This window comes from Neopelma chrysocephalum, unplaced genomic scaffold (assembly GCF_003984885.1).
Source record: "Neopelma chrysocephalum unplaced genomic scaffold, ASM398488v2 Primary Assembly neopelma1_116, whole genome shotgun sequence".
In the NCBI taxonomy this organism is placed as follows: Eukaryota; Metazoa; Chordata; class Aves; order Passeriformes; family Pipridae; genus Neopelma; species Neopelma chrysocephalum.
The window spans coordinates 1,208,401-1,228,238 of NW_020897778.1; the positions used below are offsets into that span (position 1 = coordinate 1,208,401).

Sequence of the window (19,838 nt, forward strand, 5' to 3'; positions counted from 1 at the left end):
CGGCGCACTCCGGTCAATGTAAAACCATTTTTTTTTTTAATTCTAAATCACTTTCACAACAGTGAAAATTAGTGAGGAGGAGGTGGAGGAGGAGGAGAAGGAAGAACGGTAACGCACTAACCGAGCCGTCCGGGCCGTGTGCGGGCGGGTGCGGGGCAGGGGTACATACAAAAGCACACCGGGGAAAGAGGGGAACCAAGCGTTAACACTTTCAGACTATTTCATCTTGGAATTGCCCGAAAATAAGAGCTCCCAGTCATGTTTCTGCAGCCTCCTCTAAATCCATTATATCTCTCACCCATAGATGGAAGGCCCCCCAATGCATTAAAATTCCGTATTTTAAAACATAAGTGCTAGTTAAATATGTTTCAATACCTCTTGAACCTATTGCAGTCAGTTCTCTCTCCTCTTTATGGGAAAAAGGCTTCCAAGGGATACCCTGCTCCTCCCTGGACGACCTCTGCTCCCAGCAGCGAGTTTCTCCACTCAAAAAGGAGAAGGAATTTATCCCTTCCCACCACATGGGCCTTCCCTTCCCATCAGCAGGTGGTGCTGGCTGAGCAGGAGAGGAGCAGGAGAGGAGCCCGAAGCTGCGACATTGCAGGACAGCCACACAAACAGCCTTTCTCCTGGAAAGGGCCCCAGTTACATGTTATGCACTTGAGAAGAACCCTGTGCAGAAGTTCAGCTTCCCAAAAGTGCCACAAACAAAAGCTGAAGCACCACTTCAACTATAAATAGTTGAGCAATATACTGTGCCAGATTATCATCCAGTCAGGTATAAATTTGACCACATGTGGCAAAACACTGCAGAAGCTTTGCAACATTCTACTTGCCAGATGGAGTTTTGGAGGTAGGCAAGTTAAACTTCAGTCATCCTCTGTCTTGACACTAAAAGTGAACAGTTTATAATCACATAAATAAGCTTCTACAACAATTAAGGTGTCCTGCCCAGGAACCTCTTCCATATACACTAGAAAAACCCCAAGCTATTGAAACAAAGTTTCTATTTGTTGATTTGTTTTGTCAGTTTTCTGTCTATTGCCAGAGAAGTCACAATATTCATCTTGCAGGAAATCAATGAGACTATCAGCGACCTGAATCGAAACAATCTAAAAACAATAAGAGGAAAAAAAATGGAATTGCCTAGTCAGAGAAATATGAAAACTGTTCATCTTGCTAGGGAATCTCTCCTATCTGCTGTTGTGAAGGAATCTACACAAATACATCAGGAGTACTCTTTAAAGCTGAATACCCAGCAGGATTCCAAAACAGCTACAGAGTGCTCACCTTCTGAAATATCCCCTCAGCACATTAATGGTTGTGGTCTCCTCCAGCACTTCAAATTAAACTCTTTGGTAGATACTGCAGAGACTCCTGTGCTGTGGCCGTTCTGCTGTGGCTCAGAGAAGCTGTGTGCACCTGCAGAGAGAAGGTCTTCCAAGTGCTCCCTACCGTGCATGTGCTGGCAAAGGCAGGATCTCATTTTTCCTCCTGTGCAATTTTACAGTATGACAGGTTTAACCTCAAACCTCACGTAAAGATGCCTTTTGTTCCTCTCCCCGAACGAGCTGATCTCGGATCTGTAATAGGATTTTATTTGGAGGACATGACCTTGCGTAGAAAGTCTCAAAGCCTTGGGAGGGGATAACTGTCGCTACCGTGACGAGGTTGTGGGGTGAGGGGATTATCCACGAGTGCAGCCCCAGGGCTGTGCAGAGCCAGGGGAGACAACACTGCTGGTCAGTGAGGAACTGGGCTGGGTGAGGCAGCAGCTGTGTCCAGCCCCACCCAGCTCTACAGCCAGAGAATCTTCCAGTGTCTGGCTCCAGCATGTTCAGGCTTTAAAAAATTGCAGCATAAATTTGTATCCCTTCTTCCAGCAGCCGTCAGAACCGCATCAGGAAGGGGTTTCCATCACACCGGGAAACAACAGCAGGAAAAGGAACCAGTCTCCGGACCTGGTTCCATTTGCACCACATGCTGTGCCCAAAGAGTGTCAGCAGTGCTGCAGATGATTTCCTGGAGAAGGCTGGATGTTGATGGAGACATTAAATAACATCTGCAGCTCTGGCAGATCCATCGTGGTTGCAAAGCATGAGATACTGGTCACACTGGAGAAGTTTCCTGACCTGCCCAGTCTACCTGGGGGTCCCTGTCTTTCCCACAGACCTGGTGTCACTGATTGGCACAGGATTTCAGAGCAGCACGCCCTTGGGAGCACAGCTCAACGCTAGGCCCGTGGTTTGTGGCAGGAACCTGTTGTACAAGATATCTGAGCTGAAATACGCTTTTTAACCAATGTTTAATTTCCAACTCTGGTGCAAAATGCGAGATTCCTCATTGTGCTGTGGTACCACCAATTCCTGAAGCCCATAGTTAGCTACGGAACCAGACCAAGAGGTTTAAAGTGGGATGGGGATGCAGTTTGTAACTGTTTCAGTGGCCTTGTTGGTCATGAATATATAGAATAATGGAAAAGATTTATGCAATCAACAGCCAGAACATTATCACCAGTGCCACAAACAGGAAGAGGCGGGAAAGGAACTGCTCATCCACATATTGAGGAGTCCCTGGAACAGCTGGAAAACAGGAAGTGAAAAAAAAGAAACAAAAAACAGTTTAGCTCCTTCCTCTTCTCCAGGATCGTGCATACTCTGAACACAGTAGACAGTGCTGAGCCAAGTTCACTGTTCCCAAGGAACTTCACTACCTCTACCAGAGCTGCCTCTGTTCCTTCCCACCAAGGTGAAACCTCTGAACAAGGAAATGGTAAAAGGGTCAGAGCTGCCTGTGAGTCTTGGCCAAGAGAACTAATGAAAAGCACATGAGCTCTAAAACTCAAGCTGTGCCTTTCTGGAACTGCTGCATTGAATCCACCAAGGAAAAACAGATAAAGGAGTTGGTTAAATTATGGCTGTTACAACAGCACATTTACACACTCCTGGCTCAGCCACCACACACACAGATTTTTAGGGGACACTGAACTATGGTTAACAGGGAAGGTAACTGGACCCAAGGACAGCACAGGACTGTGGCAACACAGCTGTGACATGAAGAATGAGTTTCTTCCTCGTAATTCCTGTGCCATATGACATGGTGGAAGATTTGCCAGGCACAACCATTCACAGAGGAAGTCCAGAAAATCCTGGGCAGTAAGTTTTCTTGTTCAAAACAGACAGACTCAGATGTCTCCAGTGCAGATGGGGTTTTCTAGGGATTACTTAATTTTTAGAGAGCAAGGTCACCACTTGGAGTAACTCAACTGGTTTTTGTTAATCAAAACCAGCAAAATAATTTCACTGGAAAGTTACTTCTTGTGGAATACAGATGACGGTCTCAGAGATAAACTTCTGAAAAAGGAACAATCTTTGCATTCATTATTTCGTGGTACAGAGCGTGTTTAAATTTTTCCTTCTCATCTTTCAGGAAATGGTCCTTTCCTGCTGTTTTCAAAATCTAGGTCTCCTTCATACACCCCTAGTGACTCCTTTTTATTATTAGAAACTCTAGTCCAATTGGTCTCATTTTTCAGAGGGAGTCTGCTGAGTACCAGAGGAGACATCTGAATTAAAAGGGAGAAGTCTCCAGTGCCACTGTCCCTCTCCAGTGCCACTGTTCTCCCAGGAGGGCCTTTAAATGATATGGAAGGGACAAACTTGCTTCTTTATGAGCCCATGTACAAAATGTGTCAGCCATAAACCATGTTCTGTGCTGGGCGTTTGCCCTCATGTTGTGTTTCTATTCACAGCACTTGTTATTGCTGAGAACATTCTGTCATTTAGCAGGTTATTTGTTTAAGAGTTACAAGGGAGTTTGTAAAACATGTTTGTGACAGGATCCTTGGCGGAGGTGGATCTGTGGTACCTGGAGGAGGTCGCCCGTCGTTTATGTTGAAGGCTGTTGCAAATATACCAAAGGGAAACGCCCCAATCCCAAAGGACATCTGGAAGCCACCATCGCCAAAGCCAAAGCCCTGGAATCCCTGCAGAGAACAAAGCAGCAGGAGACAAAAAAGGTAACAATCATTTAAAGCCTATAGAATATTGTGTAGAAGTGCAGACATTCCCTCCCTCTGGCTCTCCTCCACCTGAAGGAAGGCCATGCTGTCTAACAACTTTCCCTCTGACACACTATTGTAAATATTTCCTTAATTCCCCTGGTTTTAAAATGTTTCACACAGTAGCAAACTTTTCAGAGCAACCCAAAACTTTGAGAAAATGAAAACTAGGAACCACAGTTTTTGCTTGAAAGCCACAAGTTCACAAAAGTGTATCTGTAACATTTCTCAGCTTAAAGTAGTAGATATTTGCCAATGTATCAAAATCAACATTACCAATCCTATTTAGAATATCTAAACAATGTATTGTGTGTTAATAGCTATTAGCCACATAACTATAAGAAAGGCATTTTAAAGAAATAATCTACATTGATTTTCGTGATACATGTGCGTCATTCAAACACTGAGTGAAGTGATAAATTGCCAGTGGGATGCAAAGAGCATTATAAGGAATAGTACAAAAAAAAATTTACCAGGGGGACTCTAATTAAGGTGTCAGATAAAGTCACCTGGGGCAGGAATGCAAGACATAAAGAAAGGAGGAAAAAAGGAAGAGTTACAATGCAACACTGACCCCATGGGATCCAGACTAAAACACCACATCAAGTCAAAAGACAAGTCTTGTGAATGGAGATGGATCCTGCTGTGGAGAAGCACTGTGCTACTGGAGAACCAGCTGTGTGTGGATCTAGAGAGTTGTGTCATGTTTAGAAACTGCTGAGAGCCCACACTTCTGTAAACCTGCCCTCTCATCTCAGAACTGAAACAGTGATACCAATTCTGAAAGACCCTCTGGTCTGTCACCTCCCAACAGTGGGAGGACAAAGATGATTTCACTCATATAATAAAAGCCAAACATTTCTGGATCGAGCCTTGATTTGAGGAGCTGGTCTTTTGACTGTGACTCTTCTCAAGGACTTTGCCATAAACTATGAGGGACAGCAAAGCTCTCTGTGTGCAGGTACAGGGCTTGTAGGGAACAGGAGGGCAGCATCGCTACTGGTCTTTGTACCAGACTCCTCTGACTTCCAGCAGCACCAGCTCAAAGGTTCAAACAAGGTGCAGGAGCTGATTTAATAAGGCAGCAACTCCCCTAACAGCTGAGCTCCCAACATATTCAATACAGAAATGTGCCTTAATCACACCCAGCAGAGTTGTTTGCCTGCAGCATGAGGCAGATAAATCCTCTCTGAGGACCCCAGGCTGTGTTACATGGAAATGTGCCATTGTTTCATCAGGTCCTGCTGCAGAACTGTCCTGCTGCCTTCTCCCACGTCTGCTCAGTCTGTGCCAGCTGCTGTTTACATGCACTCCAAGTCATCTCCTCAACAACACCAGAGATCCCTCTCCAAATGAACATGTATCCAACAGATACCTACTTTCTTTTGCTTGTAATGCCATGGTACAGTAACATCCCACAGAAATTATAGAAGCAGGTTTCAGTGCCAAAAATCCCAGTTCATACATGAATTATGTATTTCCATGACAGGTATATTTTGATGGAAACACACTTCCACACAGGATTTTCAAAGCAAAGTGTTCCTTGTATTTACATGGAAAACAATTGAGCATGAAGAGCATTTCCAGTGATACCACACTGGGCCATTTTCACAAAGCACAATCCAAGTTAGCCCGTTCTTTGGGATGCTAAAGAGTACTGTAGGAATGGAGTTTTCTGCCACACCACAGCTATGAATGATTCATGACCAGCCAACTGGGGATGAGCAAGATGTGTAAGCTGCAGGATCCTCACACAGGATCTCAAGCACACACACTGTCCTCCAGGAGGAATAAATACCACCATCAACAAAAACAGCTCATCAGCCCCAGTTTGTTTCTTCACTTACCCCTCTGTTCTCTGGTTCAGGTCTCTGTCCTTGGGGTCGTGGTGGAGTTTTCTCTCTGCAGGAAGTTGTGAAATTAGCTCAAGTGCAAGGACACATGACAGCAGCCTCTGCAATAGCCTGGCTAATAAGGCAGAGCAACCACAAAGCTCAGTCCCACAGGGCCAGGCTGCAGCAGAGCTGGAGCAGTGTGTGAGAGAGCCAACCCCCAGCTCCTGGACCTTCAGCAGCACATCCCCGAATTATTGCTGCACTTTTGAATAACAGAAGTCCCATTGCAAAGGCTAAAAACTCTGGATATGAACATTTTATAGGAGCTTATCCAGCCAGATAACAATCATTGCAACCTGACACTTGTAACTGATAATTAACACCCAATTAAAATTCAAATGAATTGCCAGTTGAACATGAAATGAGGTGTGTAAACCCAGGCCCTGAAAAAGCCAGAAATATTTGGCAGAAATGTCAGTTCTATCTATCTTTTGACAAAGTATTACAAATTATGAGTCCAGCACTTTGACAGTTTAATCTTAAGACAGCTAACTAAAGTTTCATCTTTAGCTTTCAAACAAAAATAGTTGTATTTAGGTTTCTTACCTGGGGTCCTGCTGCCCAGTGCTACCTCTTCCATACAGAGGAATAACTTTATCTCGACTGATTCCTGCTTTGCATACAGGACACACTTGCCTGTTTGGCCTGGTCTCTAGCCACTAAAAGAAAGGACAAGATAAGGAAACTAGTAAAAGACCATGAAACAACAATATGCAAACCTCATTTGCAGCCAGGCAGAGAGACTTTAGCAATTCCTCAGAAAGCCCCAGAGCAAACCATTTTAATAAGTGCCACGTGCTCTCCAAAGTGGAGCTGGCACTTTGGCTGTTGTTCTGGTATGATCCACTTGCTGATGTGCACACATTCAGACCTCCCCTGGAGTAAAATATGAAGAAATAAACAGTGCCAAGAGTCCTGCATAGGCCCAGGGCTAGTGTAGACACCCTCCTTTCACCCAGCTTTTCCATAAGGTACCACAATGTAAAACATTACAAATGCAGAGAGAAGTACACCCAGCACTTAAACCTGCAAGGGAACCCCCTACAGTAATTCTACCAAAACTGGAAATACTCAGGTGGAACAGAATTAAGTTTTCATGCTGAAAGAGCAGTTTGCAAGGTGTTGCACATGCAGTTGCATTAGCAGGTTGTGATTGCCCTGGAGAGAAAAGCACATTTAAAAAGAGGGGGATACTCCAGAGAACCAAGGGCTTTATTGAGCAACAGGAGCTGATGAAAGACAAAGTAAAAGGAAACCTGTCTTACCTGATGTAAACAAGGCCAACTGTGAGCATTCCCAGGACAATTTGTTCGCAGAGCAGAAAAAGGGGGAAAATAGAATTAGTTACTGACAACTTGAACCGACAAATGTACACGGATAGCACGGCTTGGCCACAGCAAAACCCTGGAATCCAGCTGGGCCAGTTCTGTAACCTCCCATTAAAGTAATTTTTGAAAGTACAGCCCAAGACTGATCTCCACTGGTTCTTTCAGGTTACACAATCTAAGTTGCAAAGGTGGTTCTGTGCATATCCCCTTCGATTCCTCGTCCTCTTCCACACCAAAGGCTCACACAGAGGCTGCATCAATCCTGGGGTTCACTGTGCAAACTGGCTATTCTGATACCATGAAAAGATATCTCTGAGCTAAGATGCAAATGAGCAAGATGTCAGCAATGAGACTTCAGGATCTTAAAAGATTTAGCTGAAACATCAGCCACATTCATAGAATCATGGAATAACTCAGGCTGGACAGTACCTCAGGTAGCCTGTAGTCCAACCTGATGCTCAGAGCAGGGTCAGCTATTGAGATCAGACCCAGTTGCTAAGGGCAGAAAAATTCCCATTATACAGATTAAATTAATATGGCAAATTAAAAAAAGGTCAAAGAAAACAAGGCTACAAGACAAAACTGCAAACAGCCATCTGCTCTCAGAATGGTCTCGACAACCCTATTCAGACAAGACACATGCTATTTTTAAGGTTCCATTCTTCCAGATCCCTTTGTGGGATCTAATTTTATCTTAACAAGCCATTAGCCAGTGATTTTCCATCTCCTCAAATAAAAATCTGGATTTTCAGATGTTACATACATTTACACAGAAAAGAAATGCTCTTTTAGGCCTCTTTTTATTAAAGATTTAGCCTCCTGTGTAAAATAATCCCCCAAGCCCCCACATTTGGCCATGTCAATCCTTAATAACTTCCTAACATTCAAGAAAGAGTATATTCAAACCAAGTTACCCAAATCAGAAATGCTGCACATGTATTATATCTGTGCTGTACATTATCTCCATGTCAGATCAAAGAACTGTAAAGTTCCTATTACAACTGCAATACCATGGAAAAAGAGAAATACCCCACATGGAAAAGCTTATTGCCTATTTTTTTTTCTTTTTTATGGTTTCAAAGGAAAAAACAGCCAAGCCTGTGGGAAAAACTACAATTTGGCCTCCATAACCTGGATTCAAAGGCAGGTTTAGGCCTGCACAGGTTAGAAAGGTCTAAAGAAGATGTCTGTGCTAGGCCAGACAGCACAAATAAAATAACACACAAAACCAAGCAGTATCAATGAGGTCTGAACTGTCTGTGTGGGGCTGCTTGTTTGCTTTTACAGAATAATCACAATATTCTGAGTTGGAAGGGACCCACAAGGCTCATCGAGTCCAACTCTTACAGGAATGGCCAGAAGTTCAGGAAGTTTAAGATGCAAAAAACCCACTCCTGGACCATGAGCAAAGAACAACAGCTGAGAAGCTTCTCCTAAACCAAACCCATGGTCCTTACTCATTTTATACAGGACATTTGACATCTGGAATTATAAAAAGCACAGGATTCTATGGGATCAGCTGGATGGTGCTGATCTACAGGCTGAGCTGTGGGGGTGGGAGCACTTACCAGAAGAGGTGCCCACACAAGCTGATCACTGCATCCTTGGCAGTGTCCAAGCAGATGTTACATTCAAAAGTGTTGTCCTGATTAGTGTTGTCCCCGGGACCGTTACTGCTGCTGCCACTGGTCCCTCCAGTGCTGGAGCTCTTGGTTGATGCAGAAGCTGTGGATCCTTTGCTTGCCATCCTCAAGAACTACCCAGACACAAGGTCAAGAAAATTTTCCTGTTGGAATCCTAGCAGTGAGAAAGGGAAAAAACCAAACAAACCCAACTTCTTGGCATTATAACATTGCATTCTGGTCCTGTTCCAAACTGGTAGTGATTTATCTAAGAAGCTCTTGAATCCTGTTGTTGATGGTTTTAGTCTAACATAGCCAAGAGGGATCTTTTTTTAGAAACTAAGCTACTTTACAGTCCTGTAGTATGACCTGGCTGGTGTGTGACCTGTATTTTATTGTTACTGATAAGCAACTGAGATCCACAGCCAAAACAAACCCCCTGTATTTTCTCAGAAATGCCATTTGCTGTAAGAGGCATGAGCTCACCTAGTCACACATGCTCTTCCAAAATTCAAGACAAGTTAGAACTGCAAGTGCAGTCTGAAATGGGATTTAATCATGAAGCCATTCTCAGTTTGGACAGACTTGACAATGCAGAGTTTTAAGTTCAGTGTTCATTAGTTTGGAATATTAATGATAATAATGATAAGCAAAGGTAGCTTAGAACTTGATTTGTCTCCTGAGCTGTATATTGCTGCTATCACAGCAATGTGTTGATACAACTATCAAACATTTCTAGTACTTTCAAACTATCAAACATTTCTAATGTAGTAGTAATGCAGAAGTACTAAAAATGGTACCTTAATGCGCTTTAATTTTACTCACTACTCATTAACATCATCATATTTATCAGAGAACACCGTTTATTTCATTTCAGTAGCAACAACCTCCACAGTCTCATCCTTGATATGTAAATTCCACAGTACCTAAATCTTTGAGACTCAGCACAAGGCATTTACATTTCCAGAAAAAAACACTCTTAGCAGTGTAATATTTTTAATCTAAGAACTAAGAGAGTTTCAGCAGTTACATATATTAATTCACTAAACCAAAAATGTTTAAAATATTCCACTGTGCTTTCCATGAAACTCTGACATTACGTTGCTGCTGCAGGAACAGGAATACTCAGCTAAGGTTATGAGAAAAAACAGGTGATTATCTGACCTTTTTGCAAGTGTACAAACAGTGAAGCACTTTCAAAGGGCAACCTGAATTTTTCAGAAGAATTTTTTTTGCCAACTCACCCCACAGGCGTTAAAGGCTTTCCTTGGTGTCACCTCTTTGTAGCAGAGCTGCAGAACAGGTGCAGGGCAGCAAAAGAAAACCTCAAGATCTCTGGCTGTTGCTGCCAGCAGCTTTTTTCATACCATACAATCCCACAGCACCGTCAAGGAAGCCTCACACTCAAGCCTGGTGAAGTATTGCAGCAGAGACACTCAGTTCCAGCAGGTGGAATGTATTTCTGCAGAGCTTTTTCACTCAGTTACATCATTTTGCACAGTGTCCCAGAAGGGCAGCTTTGTATTCACAGATGCTGCACTTCAACATACGCTGCTTTCAGCAGTGCTGACTCTCAGCATTTCACACCATGACTTCATTTACACTCAGTGCATTGTACAGAATCCAAATTCATGTTGGTTCAAGGCAGATGGAAATGCTGCCAGCCCATAAACTATATGCTAAAGACACTTGGATTTTTCACACATCCTTACTACCAGAATCTTCAGCCTGTCTTGCTCAGTAGTTTACGTGAAAACTCACCAACCTGGACCCATATATATAAATATCAAAATTGAGAAAACCTCCTTAAAACTAAGGAGTTCAACACACTGTAAAAAACACACTTTATGGAATGAGCACGAGAAATGTCTGGCTTTTATATCCTGACATATAACACAAGGAAAGGATGTAGAAGAGACAAATAAATTAATTTCTGTGATCCTTAAAACAATGTGGAAAAAAAAGTAGTTTTCTACAAATTAAATTCCATAAATTTAACACCATGAATCTGGAAACTCATCAAAAAGATAAAATCTGTATCTTCACCAGCACCTACTAAGAAAACCCTTAGCTTTCAGTAACTATGAAAAATTAATAAATCATTAAGTTACTGAAATATCAGTATGAAACGAAATGAAATAAAATGGCTGAGAAGAAGAAGAAAGATCAAAATGAAACAACACAAGAGGTACTGGATCTCCTGTCCCAGAAGAGGGTCATTCCTTAGTCTGTACTGGGGATCCCCTCCTAATTATTTGCCTACTGGCTGATTCAGCCCAATGACTTATTAGGATATAACCAATTTAAAATATCAAAAATATATCAAAACACAACAGTAAAAATAATCAATCTCATCCTGAAAAGCCTTCTCACACATTTTCTCTTGTCCCTGGGATATCATTTAACACACCCAGGTCTGTAACAAGTGCTGCTGGGTCTTCATCTGCCAGTCCCGCTGCACATGTGCAAAGAAGCAAACATGAAACAGTATCCAGTGGCTCATTTCCATTTGTTAATCATATATTGTATCACTTGTGAATGTGCTCTGTGGATCCTGAAGTCAATGTTCAACTGCAAATTCACCTGCTCTGAGTGTAGAATGAGCTCAAAATTGTTAAACTGTCACTTGAACTACCTCAACTCTGAGACAAAACTCTTTAGGGAAAAAAACCCCAAACCAACAAACCATAAGCAAACCACACACTAAAAAACCCAACAATCAAGACAACAGGCCAAACCAACCCCATTTTCATTTTGATTTAGAGCTCAGAAGGAAGACTGTGAGTACACTGGTATAGAAGATGACTTTTGGGGTTAAGTAAACAGAATTTAGAGTTGCCAGTGGAGGTTTGCCAAGCCCTGGTCTCCAAATCAAGCCTAGAAGCATGATAAGTAGCAAACAAGTGAAAGGATATAAAAATCAGCTGATATCTAACTGAGGGCATTCAAAGATCTTGTCTTTTCTCCTTCTTACTTTTTTGCTCTTTAGGTTGACAGGAAAACAGCATCTTTGTTACTTAAAAGCCACCTATATTAGCTGTTTATTTCCTTTAAATCATGATCCCTATGATATCCCAACAGACCGTTCTGACATTTACTACACCCAAGAATCAAGCAGATGAACAGTTAAGAAACAAGGAACTCTACTGCAAGTCAGCTTCCTACATAGAAAAGTCTGGTGGAGCTGAAGAAGACATGGAGGTGAAGATACACGAGACAGTGGAACTGGTCCTCCGGGAGGCACAAGGGACACTGGGACAGCTGGGAGCTCAGGAGGTCCACGGTGGGGGTAAGTGCAGGGGAAGGTCTGTTTTAGTATTTCAAATGTATTGTGTAAGCACTGGGTGCAGATCTCACCAACTGGCAGCAAGAAAGACCTTTTACTCAAACGCTTTAAAAACTAAATCTGTAAATCTACTGGGGACAACTGCACACCAGGAACACGGGAGCTGAATGGCTGCTGTCACAGGTCACGTTTCTGAACCCAGCAAATGAGAATGACTGCATTTGCCAAGGTACACTGACCCAACCCTAAAAACATAGGAAAAACACTTCAAGCCAGACTGGCAGAGTTTCCATTACAAGTTAAAGCATGCAAAAAAAAAAATCTTACTTTATCTAGGATTACTGAAATTGAAATAATCCAAAGCTAGTTTGTTTGCAAAACAAGCTCGGCTTTAGTTCCTGAACCTTTTGCAGTTTAAATCAAAAAGAAAACCTGCTGGATTATTTTTCTTATCACTACAGTGACATTTTCTGACACGTGTGACAAATTTTATAAAAGGAATATTAACATCAGAAATTCTATCTCAACCTAAAACTAATACTCAGAGTAGTATAAATACACCCACTCAAAAGTCAAACAAAAATCTAATACCTAACCTATTACAATTGCCTGGGCTTCAAGTACAACGACCAGGTAACCTCAGCTGATAATTGCTGACAGGGCCTAGAAGAAAGTGCACTGACTTCTTGACAGTCATTTTTAGATATTCTTAGCAAACATGACTGTCCTTCTGTTAATCATTAAATACCCATTTATCTCTCGATACCTTTTTACTCTTTTCTGTCTCCCAAACATGTTACATTTTAACTCCTTGGGAACATTTCCCGAGTTCATCTTTTCACTTCCTGCAACCTGCACAGCATCGGGCACCAGCTTTTCAGTATTAGCACGAAGTGGTCTCAAAACTCATGTGATCACTTGCTCTTGCAAAACCAGCCATTTGCCTTCCAGCCCAACGTGCCCTTGCTTGGCCTCGTTTCTTTAATTGGGATTCTGCAACGTACTTCTATGTTACAGCCCCTGCTCCTGGGGTGAGGGCCCAGCTGAGGGGCTGTTTTGGGAACCCCAAGGATTCGAGGCACCTCACGAAGGCAACAGTGAAAAACCCCAAGCGATTAAAGTAATTACTTTTTTATCCATTCCATAAAGGTTTAATATAGACCCCAAGAAAAATCTTTTGACAAAGATATTATCCTCTTACCTCACAAAGTCCAAAGGGAAAAAGAAAAAAAACCAAACAAAACAAAGAGCACTGCTATAAGCACTCGGGTAATGCTGCCCGAGCTGGGCTGCAGCACTGTGACAGGGACGTGCCAGGCTGACCGGGTTAGCAGAAAACGTGAAAATAACACCAAATACGACAGCAATGACGTGGTTTGAGAAGCAATAGGCGATTCTCAACATATAAGTAATTCTCGAAATGTTAGTAATGCCATGTAACAGAAACTGATGCCCGCGACACTGCCAGGGCCAGACCCCTCTCCATACCCAGAGCCGGACCCATCTGTCGCGACAGCGGGTCCGGCCCGGCCGCAGCGCGAACACGCGGCCCCTGCGGGCCCCAACCCGGGGTTTCGGGGCAAACCCCGGCCGGCAGCGCCGGGCCCGGGCCGGGGCCGGACACAGGCCGGGCCTGCCGGGGCACCGGAGCCACCGGGCGACCACGGGGGTCCCGCCGCGCCCCCGCCTCGCTCGTTCGGAGCCTCACAGCGGCCCCGGCTTCCCCCACTGCCCCCCGGCCCGGCCCGGCCCTGCTCACCGGCGGTGCGGGCCCCGCAGCCCCGCTCGAGCAGCCGCTCCGCCCGCGCCCGTCACCTGACGGCCCGGAAGCGCGGCCGGCGGAAGGGACCGGGGCCGGGGCTGGGGCCGTTCCGCCCGCCCGGCACCGCCCGCGGCTCCCCCGGGCCCGGTGGCGCTGCCCCGGCGGCCCCTCCCGGCCTTGGCGCCCCCCAGACCCCGCGCACGGGCGTTACCCTCGGCTCCGGCAGAACGTTCCGAGCCCCCGCCCGCGCCCCCGGGCACCCGAGCGCTGCGGCTGCCCCGGTTTGGCTGCCGGGGGAGGTGTCCAAACGGCGGCCTCTGGGGAGAGCACAAAGTTCTTACTGAATGCGGAGGGAGGGAGGGAGGGAAGGAAGGAGCTTTGAGGGAAACAAATTGTTCAGATGTGAACGAACAAATGTGAGCAGAGCATTAGGATTGGAACACAGGAGCATCTCCAAGATGGGAACAGAGAGCCTGATAAAGGTATTTAGAGCTTGATAAAGGTATCTGTAGGGCTGTGAGAAAGCCTAGGGTCAGAGGGACCAAAGGCAGGGAGAGGAGGTGACCTGGGGTCTGAAGGAACGGGTCAGAACTGAGAGATGCCTGAGAAAGCACCTCTGAAGGCTCTGTTGCAGCTTTGAGGGCACCTCACCAGTCCTGAGGACTCCAAGGTACGAAACAGCCCAAAATTGCTTGTTTTACACAGTGGAGAATGGGTTAATCTTAAGCCAGCTGAAGGTGAACCTTATGAAGGAATAGTTAAGAAATTAAGGAGTGTTAGTGCCAAGGGAGACTATTGGAAAGAGCCCAAGGATGTTGTCGGAGGCCTGTCTCACACGTGGGCTGAGACTGCACATCTCTAGTGTGAAGGGTAGAACGTGCAAGCCAGGAGTGTCCAGCAGTATAAAAACACAGCTCTACTGAGCCTTCCTGCTGCTCTCAGCAGCACAGAGCCCTGGCAAAACCCATGGCAAAAGGGTCTCCCAGCAGACCACCTGGAGTTGCCAAATGTGTTGATGTATCACACTGGAAAATTTCTAGTTCAGGTGAAGATGTGGTATGTGAACATGGCAGTGGTGGTGGCATGGGGAGCACAAAAGGCAGTCCCACCCTCTGGAGCAGTGTATTTGCTGTCTGTGAAAATCTCTCTAACAAAGCACTCTTCATTTCCAACCAGTCAGGAAAGCAGCAGGATTTGGTACAGCTTCTGCATTCAAACAAAAATTTGGCATCTCAGTGTAGGAACTGATTACGAAGAATTTAACGAGACCCCAAAGGTAGGAGCCATATCCTCTTGATGCTGACTAAAACAGGGATGAGCTTATGAAATTCAGATCAGCTCAGACTAGTCACTGTGTATGTCAAGAGAATTACAGTATGAAAAGCGAAAAAAGGTTGATTTTGGTGTTATAATGGGAATAAGTAATAGTCTGGTAACAGTGGTAAAGTGCTGAAGATCTTATTACAGTCGCTGACTCCTTCCACATCCCTTAGTGCCAGGTATTCTCTCTTTCTCCACAAATACCAAAGCGATACTGCTATCTAACTAAGGGTTTTCTGGTGTGGTTGGTGTGTTTAACACTCCTGCTCTGTGGGAGCTGTTGATGCTGAGGAATACCGAGATATTTTCCTGTGGGGCTCTTGGGAAGAAAGGCTGCTCAGCCAGAGATGGACATGGAAACCAGCCGTGTTCACCCCCAGCAATTTCCCACGCGCAGGCACCGCTGCTCCCAGCGGCACAAACCCGGGCCGGGCCGTGGGGACCGGGTCTGTCCGTGGGGGTGTCCCCGCTGCCCCTCGGGGGGTCTCGGGTGGGGGGTTCTCGGCAGACGCGGGCGGACTACAGCTCCCGGCATGCCCCGCTCTTGGACTACAGCTCCCGGCGTGCCTCGCGCCTACAGCATGGCGGCGCCCAGGGACGGCTCGGGCCCGGACACCGACACCGGCAGCAGCTCGGACTCGGATGGCGGCGGCGAGGCCGCGGCGCGGTTCCGGGAGGCCGCCTGGGACTGTGCGGCGCAAGCGGCGGCGGTTGCACCACGGGCGGAGCCGCGCGGCGGTGAGGGGCCGAGAACAGCCGCGCTCTGCTCTCCGCGTGTTCTGCTCTGCCCTTCTTCCCCTCTCCCTTTTCCCTCTCCCTCTCCTCTCCGGGTCCCTCCGCAGCGCCTCCTGCCCCGGGGACTCCTCTGTGCCGCGGTACCAGTGTGGGAGCCGGGCGAGGCCCTGCCCAGGTCATACGCGGCCTCCAGCCCGGCCCGGAGCCCCTTCCCGGCAGGACTGGCCGGAGCCAAGTTTCCCTTTCCCCTCATAACTGTTTCCCCCCCCCCCAAAGGTGGGCAAGAGTTGCCTTTCGGGCACGATTCTTTATGCTATAACATGTGGCTGAAGGGGGTTAAACAGGTCGTTAAAGAGGTCCTGGAGCAGGTCTTTTAAACGTGCTTTTGCTTCTTCCTTTTCAGGTGGCTTTAGGAAGGATCGGTTACAGCCCAAGGATCAGCCAAGCCTGAGGTATTTTTTCTCCTGGTTTCAGACTTTCATGTTTCACTGAAGAAAAAATTAACGTATGTTGTATTTGGGCTGTTTACAGTTAATACCTTGTGATAATTCTCACTGGAAGGGCCTGCTCTGTTTTGGGAATTAGCCCAACCATAATCTGAAATTATGGTTAAATCTGAAAAAGATAGTAGGTTTTTTTATAAGTACATTTGCCATCCCTCTACCAGCAGGGAAATATAGAAGTTGAAAACTTACTGCTGCTGTCATTTACAGCCTTAGTTCCACTGTCAGAAACCACCCAATTCTGTAAATGTCCCATGAAGGAATTAGTGCAATTACATATATTACAGTCTCTTATCTCCTGTTTGGGTGAGGGCACCAGGTGTTTCTGGCCTTGAAAGAGAATAATCCTTGTTCTTGTTCTAAACGGGCGGGAGGTGAACGGCTGCCAGGAGGGTGACAATGAGCTCCACACAACTCCAGAGTTCAGAGCACATGTGGCCAAGAAACTGGGAGCGATGCTGGACAGGTATGGGCAGGCAAGGCTGAAAAGGTTTGTTCTGTGGATCAGCTACACTGATGCTTTTTGTGTGCTAAACCCAGGAAATTCAACATCATCTTGTCTCCTTCATTCCTGTATTTAGTGCAAACTTCCAGTGTTCCCTGATCTAACCTTGCTGATGTGCTGTGCTCCTCTGGTAAAGATCCTGTGCAGCACTGCCTGTGACCATTTGCCTCTGTGGTGAATGTGCTGCGGGGAGGGAAAAAAGTCGAATTTGGGTACCTTAGCACTTTGGTCATTTAAAGGGTGGCATGGGAATCTTCCCTTTGTTCTTACAGTCTAAAGCAGTGCCTGATTCAGGGTTGTGCTGGCAGTGTGCCTCTGACTGGGCTGCTCATTGTGTAAATATGGCCCTGGAGAACTAGAATTCCTGGTGTTTAGAGCTGGCTTTAGAAAGGCTGCTTTTAAATCATTCCTGTGGCATGTGTTGCTGAGGGGAGAAGGCCTGGTCTGCCCTGAAAGTAGGGACCTGAGGCAGCCTCACTAACAAAAAAGTGTAACATCTCCCTCTAGTCTTGTTTCTCAGAAATACCCAACTTGAGCTGGATTTGCACAAACCTGAGTTCTGACTGGAGTTTTCTGTTTAGTTTCATCACTGTCTTGAAGGACTCATCAGGACCTTCTCAGACCTCTGTGCCACAGTCTGACTCTGCAGATGATGGTGAGTTCCAGTCTCAGCCATTGTGACTGTGTTGGTTAAGTGATGACAAGTGGGATGGACCCTGTCCATCACCAACTAATTAGTTGTACAGCCAACTAATAAACACTTGCAATAAAAGGTTTTTCTCAGTGCCTGTGAGGGCTGTTGCTTTGCAGCTGTGACCTTTGTGCCCCAAGTCCTCCCACACAGTCCCAAATAATTGCTGTCAAGCTCTGTAGCAATACAGTAACAGTAGTGAGGCTTCCAGGGAGATGGCTGTTGGTTGCTTTCACCTCTGTTTTATATCATGCCTAAAATTCCCCTTCCAATACTTCAGGTTTTCGCCTCTTCTCTTCCTCTGTCCCTGGAGACTGTGGGAAACCAGAGCCTTGCCCTGCAGCAAGGAGGAGGCACCCAGTGAGCTCCAGGTGAGGTGTTGGCAACTGCTTTGCTCTTCAAGGACTGTTGCATCCCACATTTCAGTGGCAGCTGGAAATCCCACGAGGGAACAGGAAGCTGAAAAGCTGGAGAAGTGTGTATTCATGACTCTGACACTGGACTAGACCAGAATTTTGTTTCTTATTTTAGTGCTGGGGGAACTAGAAATGTTTGTGGGAGATTTTCTTTCCCCTCCTTGTGTGTGTAAAGAGCAACCTGGCCTTCCATCTGGTTAAATGCAAACTGTAGGTGTGGGAGTCCCAGAGCCACTGGGTGTTTATCATGTGTTCTCATCTCAGATTACTCTGCTGGCTGAGTTTTGGGTGAATTCAAGGCAAAAGTGTAACACAACCTCCTTCCCTCTTGTTTCCTTCCCAGTGACACGGACAGTGACCAGGAGTGGCAAAGGTTCCAGGAGGCTGCTGTGTCAGTTGCAGATATTCTGAAGCAAAGTGCTTTTCCTGCACTATCCCAGGATTCCAGCCAGGATCAGAGTCAGGGTTGTGTAGAGCACAACCAGAAAAAAAAGAAGAAGAAGAAGAAAATTAAGGGAGAGAAAAATATTCAAGAGAAAAGAATAGACCCAGTAGAGTGTGACCAGGTCTGCAAAGATTTGCCTCAGTTGGTGTCTGCAAATGGACAGCAGGAGAGACAGAACAGCAATCATGGAGACAACTCAGTGCTGCCAGGAGCTGTGAAGAAGAAAAAGAAGAAGAAAAAATTAGAATGATGGTTTTACTCTGCAAACAGCAGGCGGTTGTGATGGATGAAGGAAATAAAAGAAAACCTAACAACAAGAGTTGCTGCAGAGGAGGGAAAATTAATTGGCAGAGCTTCTGTTCTAAAAGCTCAGTGGCTTGAGAGACTAATTAAGTGCCTTCCTGTGCTGTTGGCACCCCTGAGGAAGGGAACATTGTTCTCCTCACACAGCAGTTGTCTGTGCTGCTGCTTGTGCAGGCCAAGCCTAAAAGGACGAAATCCTGTACCAGACTTGTGTGACAGAGGGGTGTAATCACAGCTGCATCCCTCCTGCTCTGTGTCTTCACATCATGAAACCAAATCTGGTGTCCTGGAGAAAGTACATGATGAATTGAATTTGGTTTACATGGCAACAGGTGATCAACTCCCTTTTCTCTTTGCCTCTTGTAGGCGCCTACTAAGAATAACTCCAGCCCGTGGGAGACTCATTTACCAAAAGCACCCTTTCAGATACCAGGGCCCCCTTATTTTTTTCCTGTGATCATCATAACAATCTGTTGTTGAAACCTGCAGTGTTACTAATCCCTCTGCAATCTGCAGCTCTCCAGGGCCCCAGCACATAAACAGTGTGCAGTGAGCTGATTTCAGGGTTGGTATAAATGGGTCCTGCTGTTCAGTTGTGTCCACTGACATTTTTTTTCATGTATAATTTTTACGGCATCTGTTGTTATTAAATTCTGTTATGCTGTTGGATTTATTTAATTTGGTAGGTTTTGTACAACAGTGGCTTTCTTGCTGTATTTGGATTCTCCCCAGCAGAGAGAGAGATGGCTGAGGGTGGCTCTTTAGTTGCTATGAAATTGCTACAGGAAGGACTTAAGCCTAATTTAAAAATTACCGTGTTTCAGTCCTTGTTTGGGTTGATTATGACTTTTGTCTCTGAAATACTGTGAGGTTTGGTGGTTTTTGGTATGACTCTTAGTCTGTTTATGCTTCAGTTCCAGTCTTTCAGAAAATTACCTGTTACTAATAAATATTCTTCTCTTTTAAG

At 45.4% G+C, this 19,838-nt stretch overlaps 2 protein-coding genes across 15 annotated transcripts in view; one reads left to right on the forward strand and one right to left on the reverse strand.

Moving 5' to 3' along the window:
* Positions 1-990: 990 nt before the first annotated feature.
* Positions 991-14,066, reverse strand: RNF185 (ring finger protein 185). 3 transcript variants are annotated; one of them, XM_027696678.1, is made up of 8 exons: positions 13,951-14,066; positions 10,150-10,315; positions 8,852-9,080; positions 7,221-7,239; positions 6,502-6,614; positions 5,908-5,962; positions 3,868-3,985; positions 991-2,582 (listed from the first exon to the last, which is right to left on the reverse strand). In XM_027696678.1, the coding sequence occupies exons 3-8, from the start codon at positions 9,028-9,030 to the stop codon at positions 2,485-2,487; spliced, it is 582 nt and encodes a 193-aa protein (XP_027552479.1). In that variant the 5' UTR covers positions 9,031-9,080; positions 10,150-10,315; positions 13,951-14,066; the 3' UTR covers positions 991-2,484. The 3 variants fall into 3 exon arrangements, with proteins under 3 accessions (XP_027552479.1, XP_027552480.1, XP_027552481.1); XM_027696679.1 differs by lacking the exon at positions 13,951-14,066 and adding an exon at positions 13,393-13,551; XM_027696680.1 differs by lacking the exon at positions 10,150-10,315 and having other exon boundaries at positions 13,951-14,051.
* Positions 3,910-19,838, forward strand: part of CUNH12orf43 (chromosome unknown C12orf43 homolog) — a 40,461-nt gene continuing 24,532 nt past the window's right edge. For 10 of the 12 annotated variants that reach the window (XR_003536396.1, XR_003536392.1, XR_003536398.1 and 7 more), the window contains exons 1-7: positions 3,910-4,018; positions 11,987-12,194; positions 16,412-16,460; positions 16,879-16,977; positions 17,598-17,671; positions 17,988-18,078; positions 18,467-19,203. Coding sequence is in view for 1 of the 12 variants with exons in the window: in XM_027696677.1 (XP_027552478.1) it covers positions 12,101-12,194; positions 16,412-16,460; positions 16,879-16,977; positions 17,598-17,671; positions 17,988-18,078; positions 18,467-18,818 (759 nt within the window). In the remaining 11 variants the exon portion in view is untranslated. Of the gene's footprint in view, positions 4,019-11,814; positions 11,895-11,986; positions 12,195-16,411; positions 16,461-16,878; positions 16,978-17,597; positions 17,672-17,987; positions 18,079-18,466; position 19,838 lie in introns of those variants that run through there. The other 2 variants (XM_027696677.1, XR_003536394.1) reach the window with 2 other exon arrangements.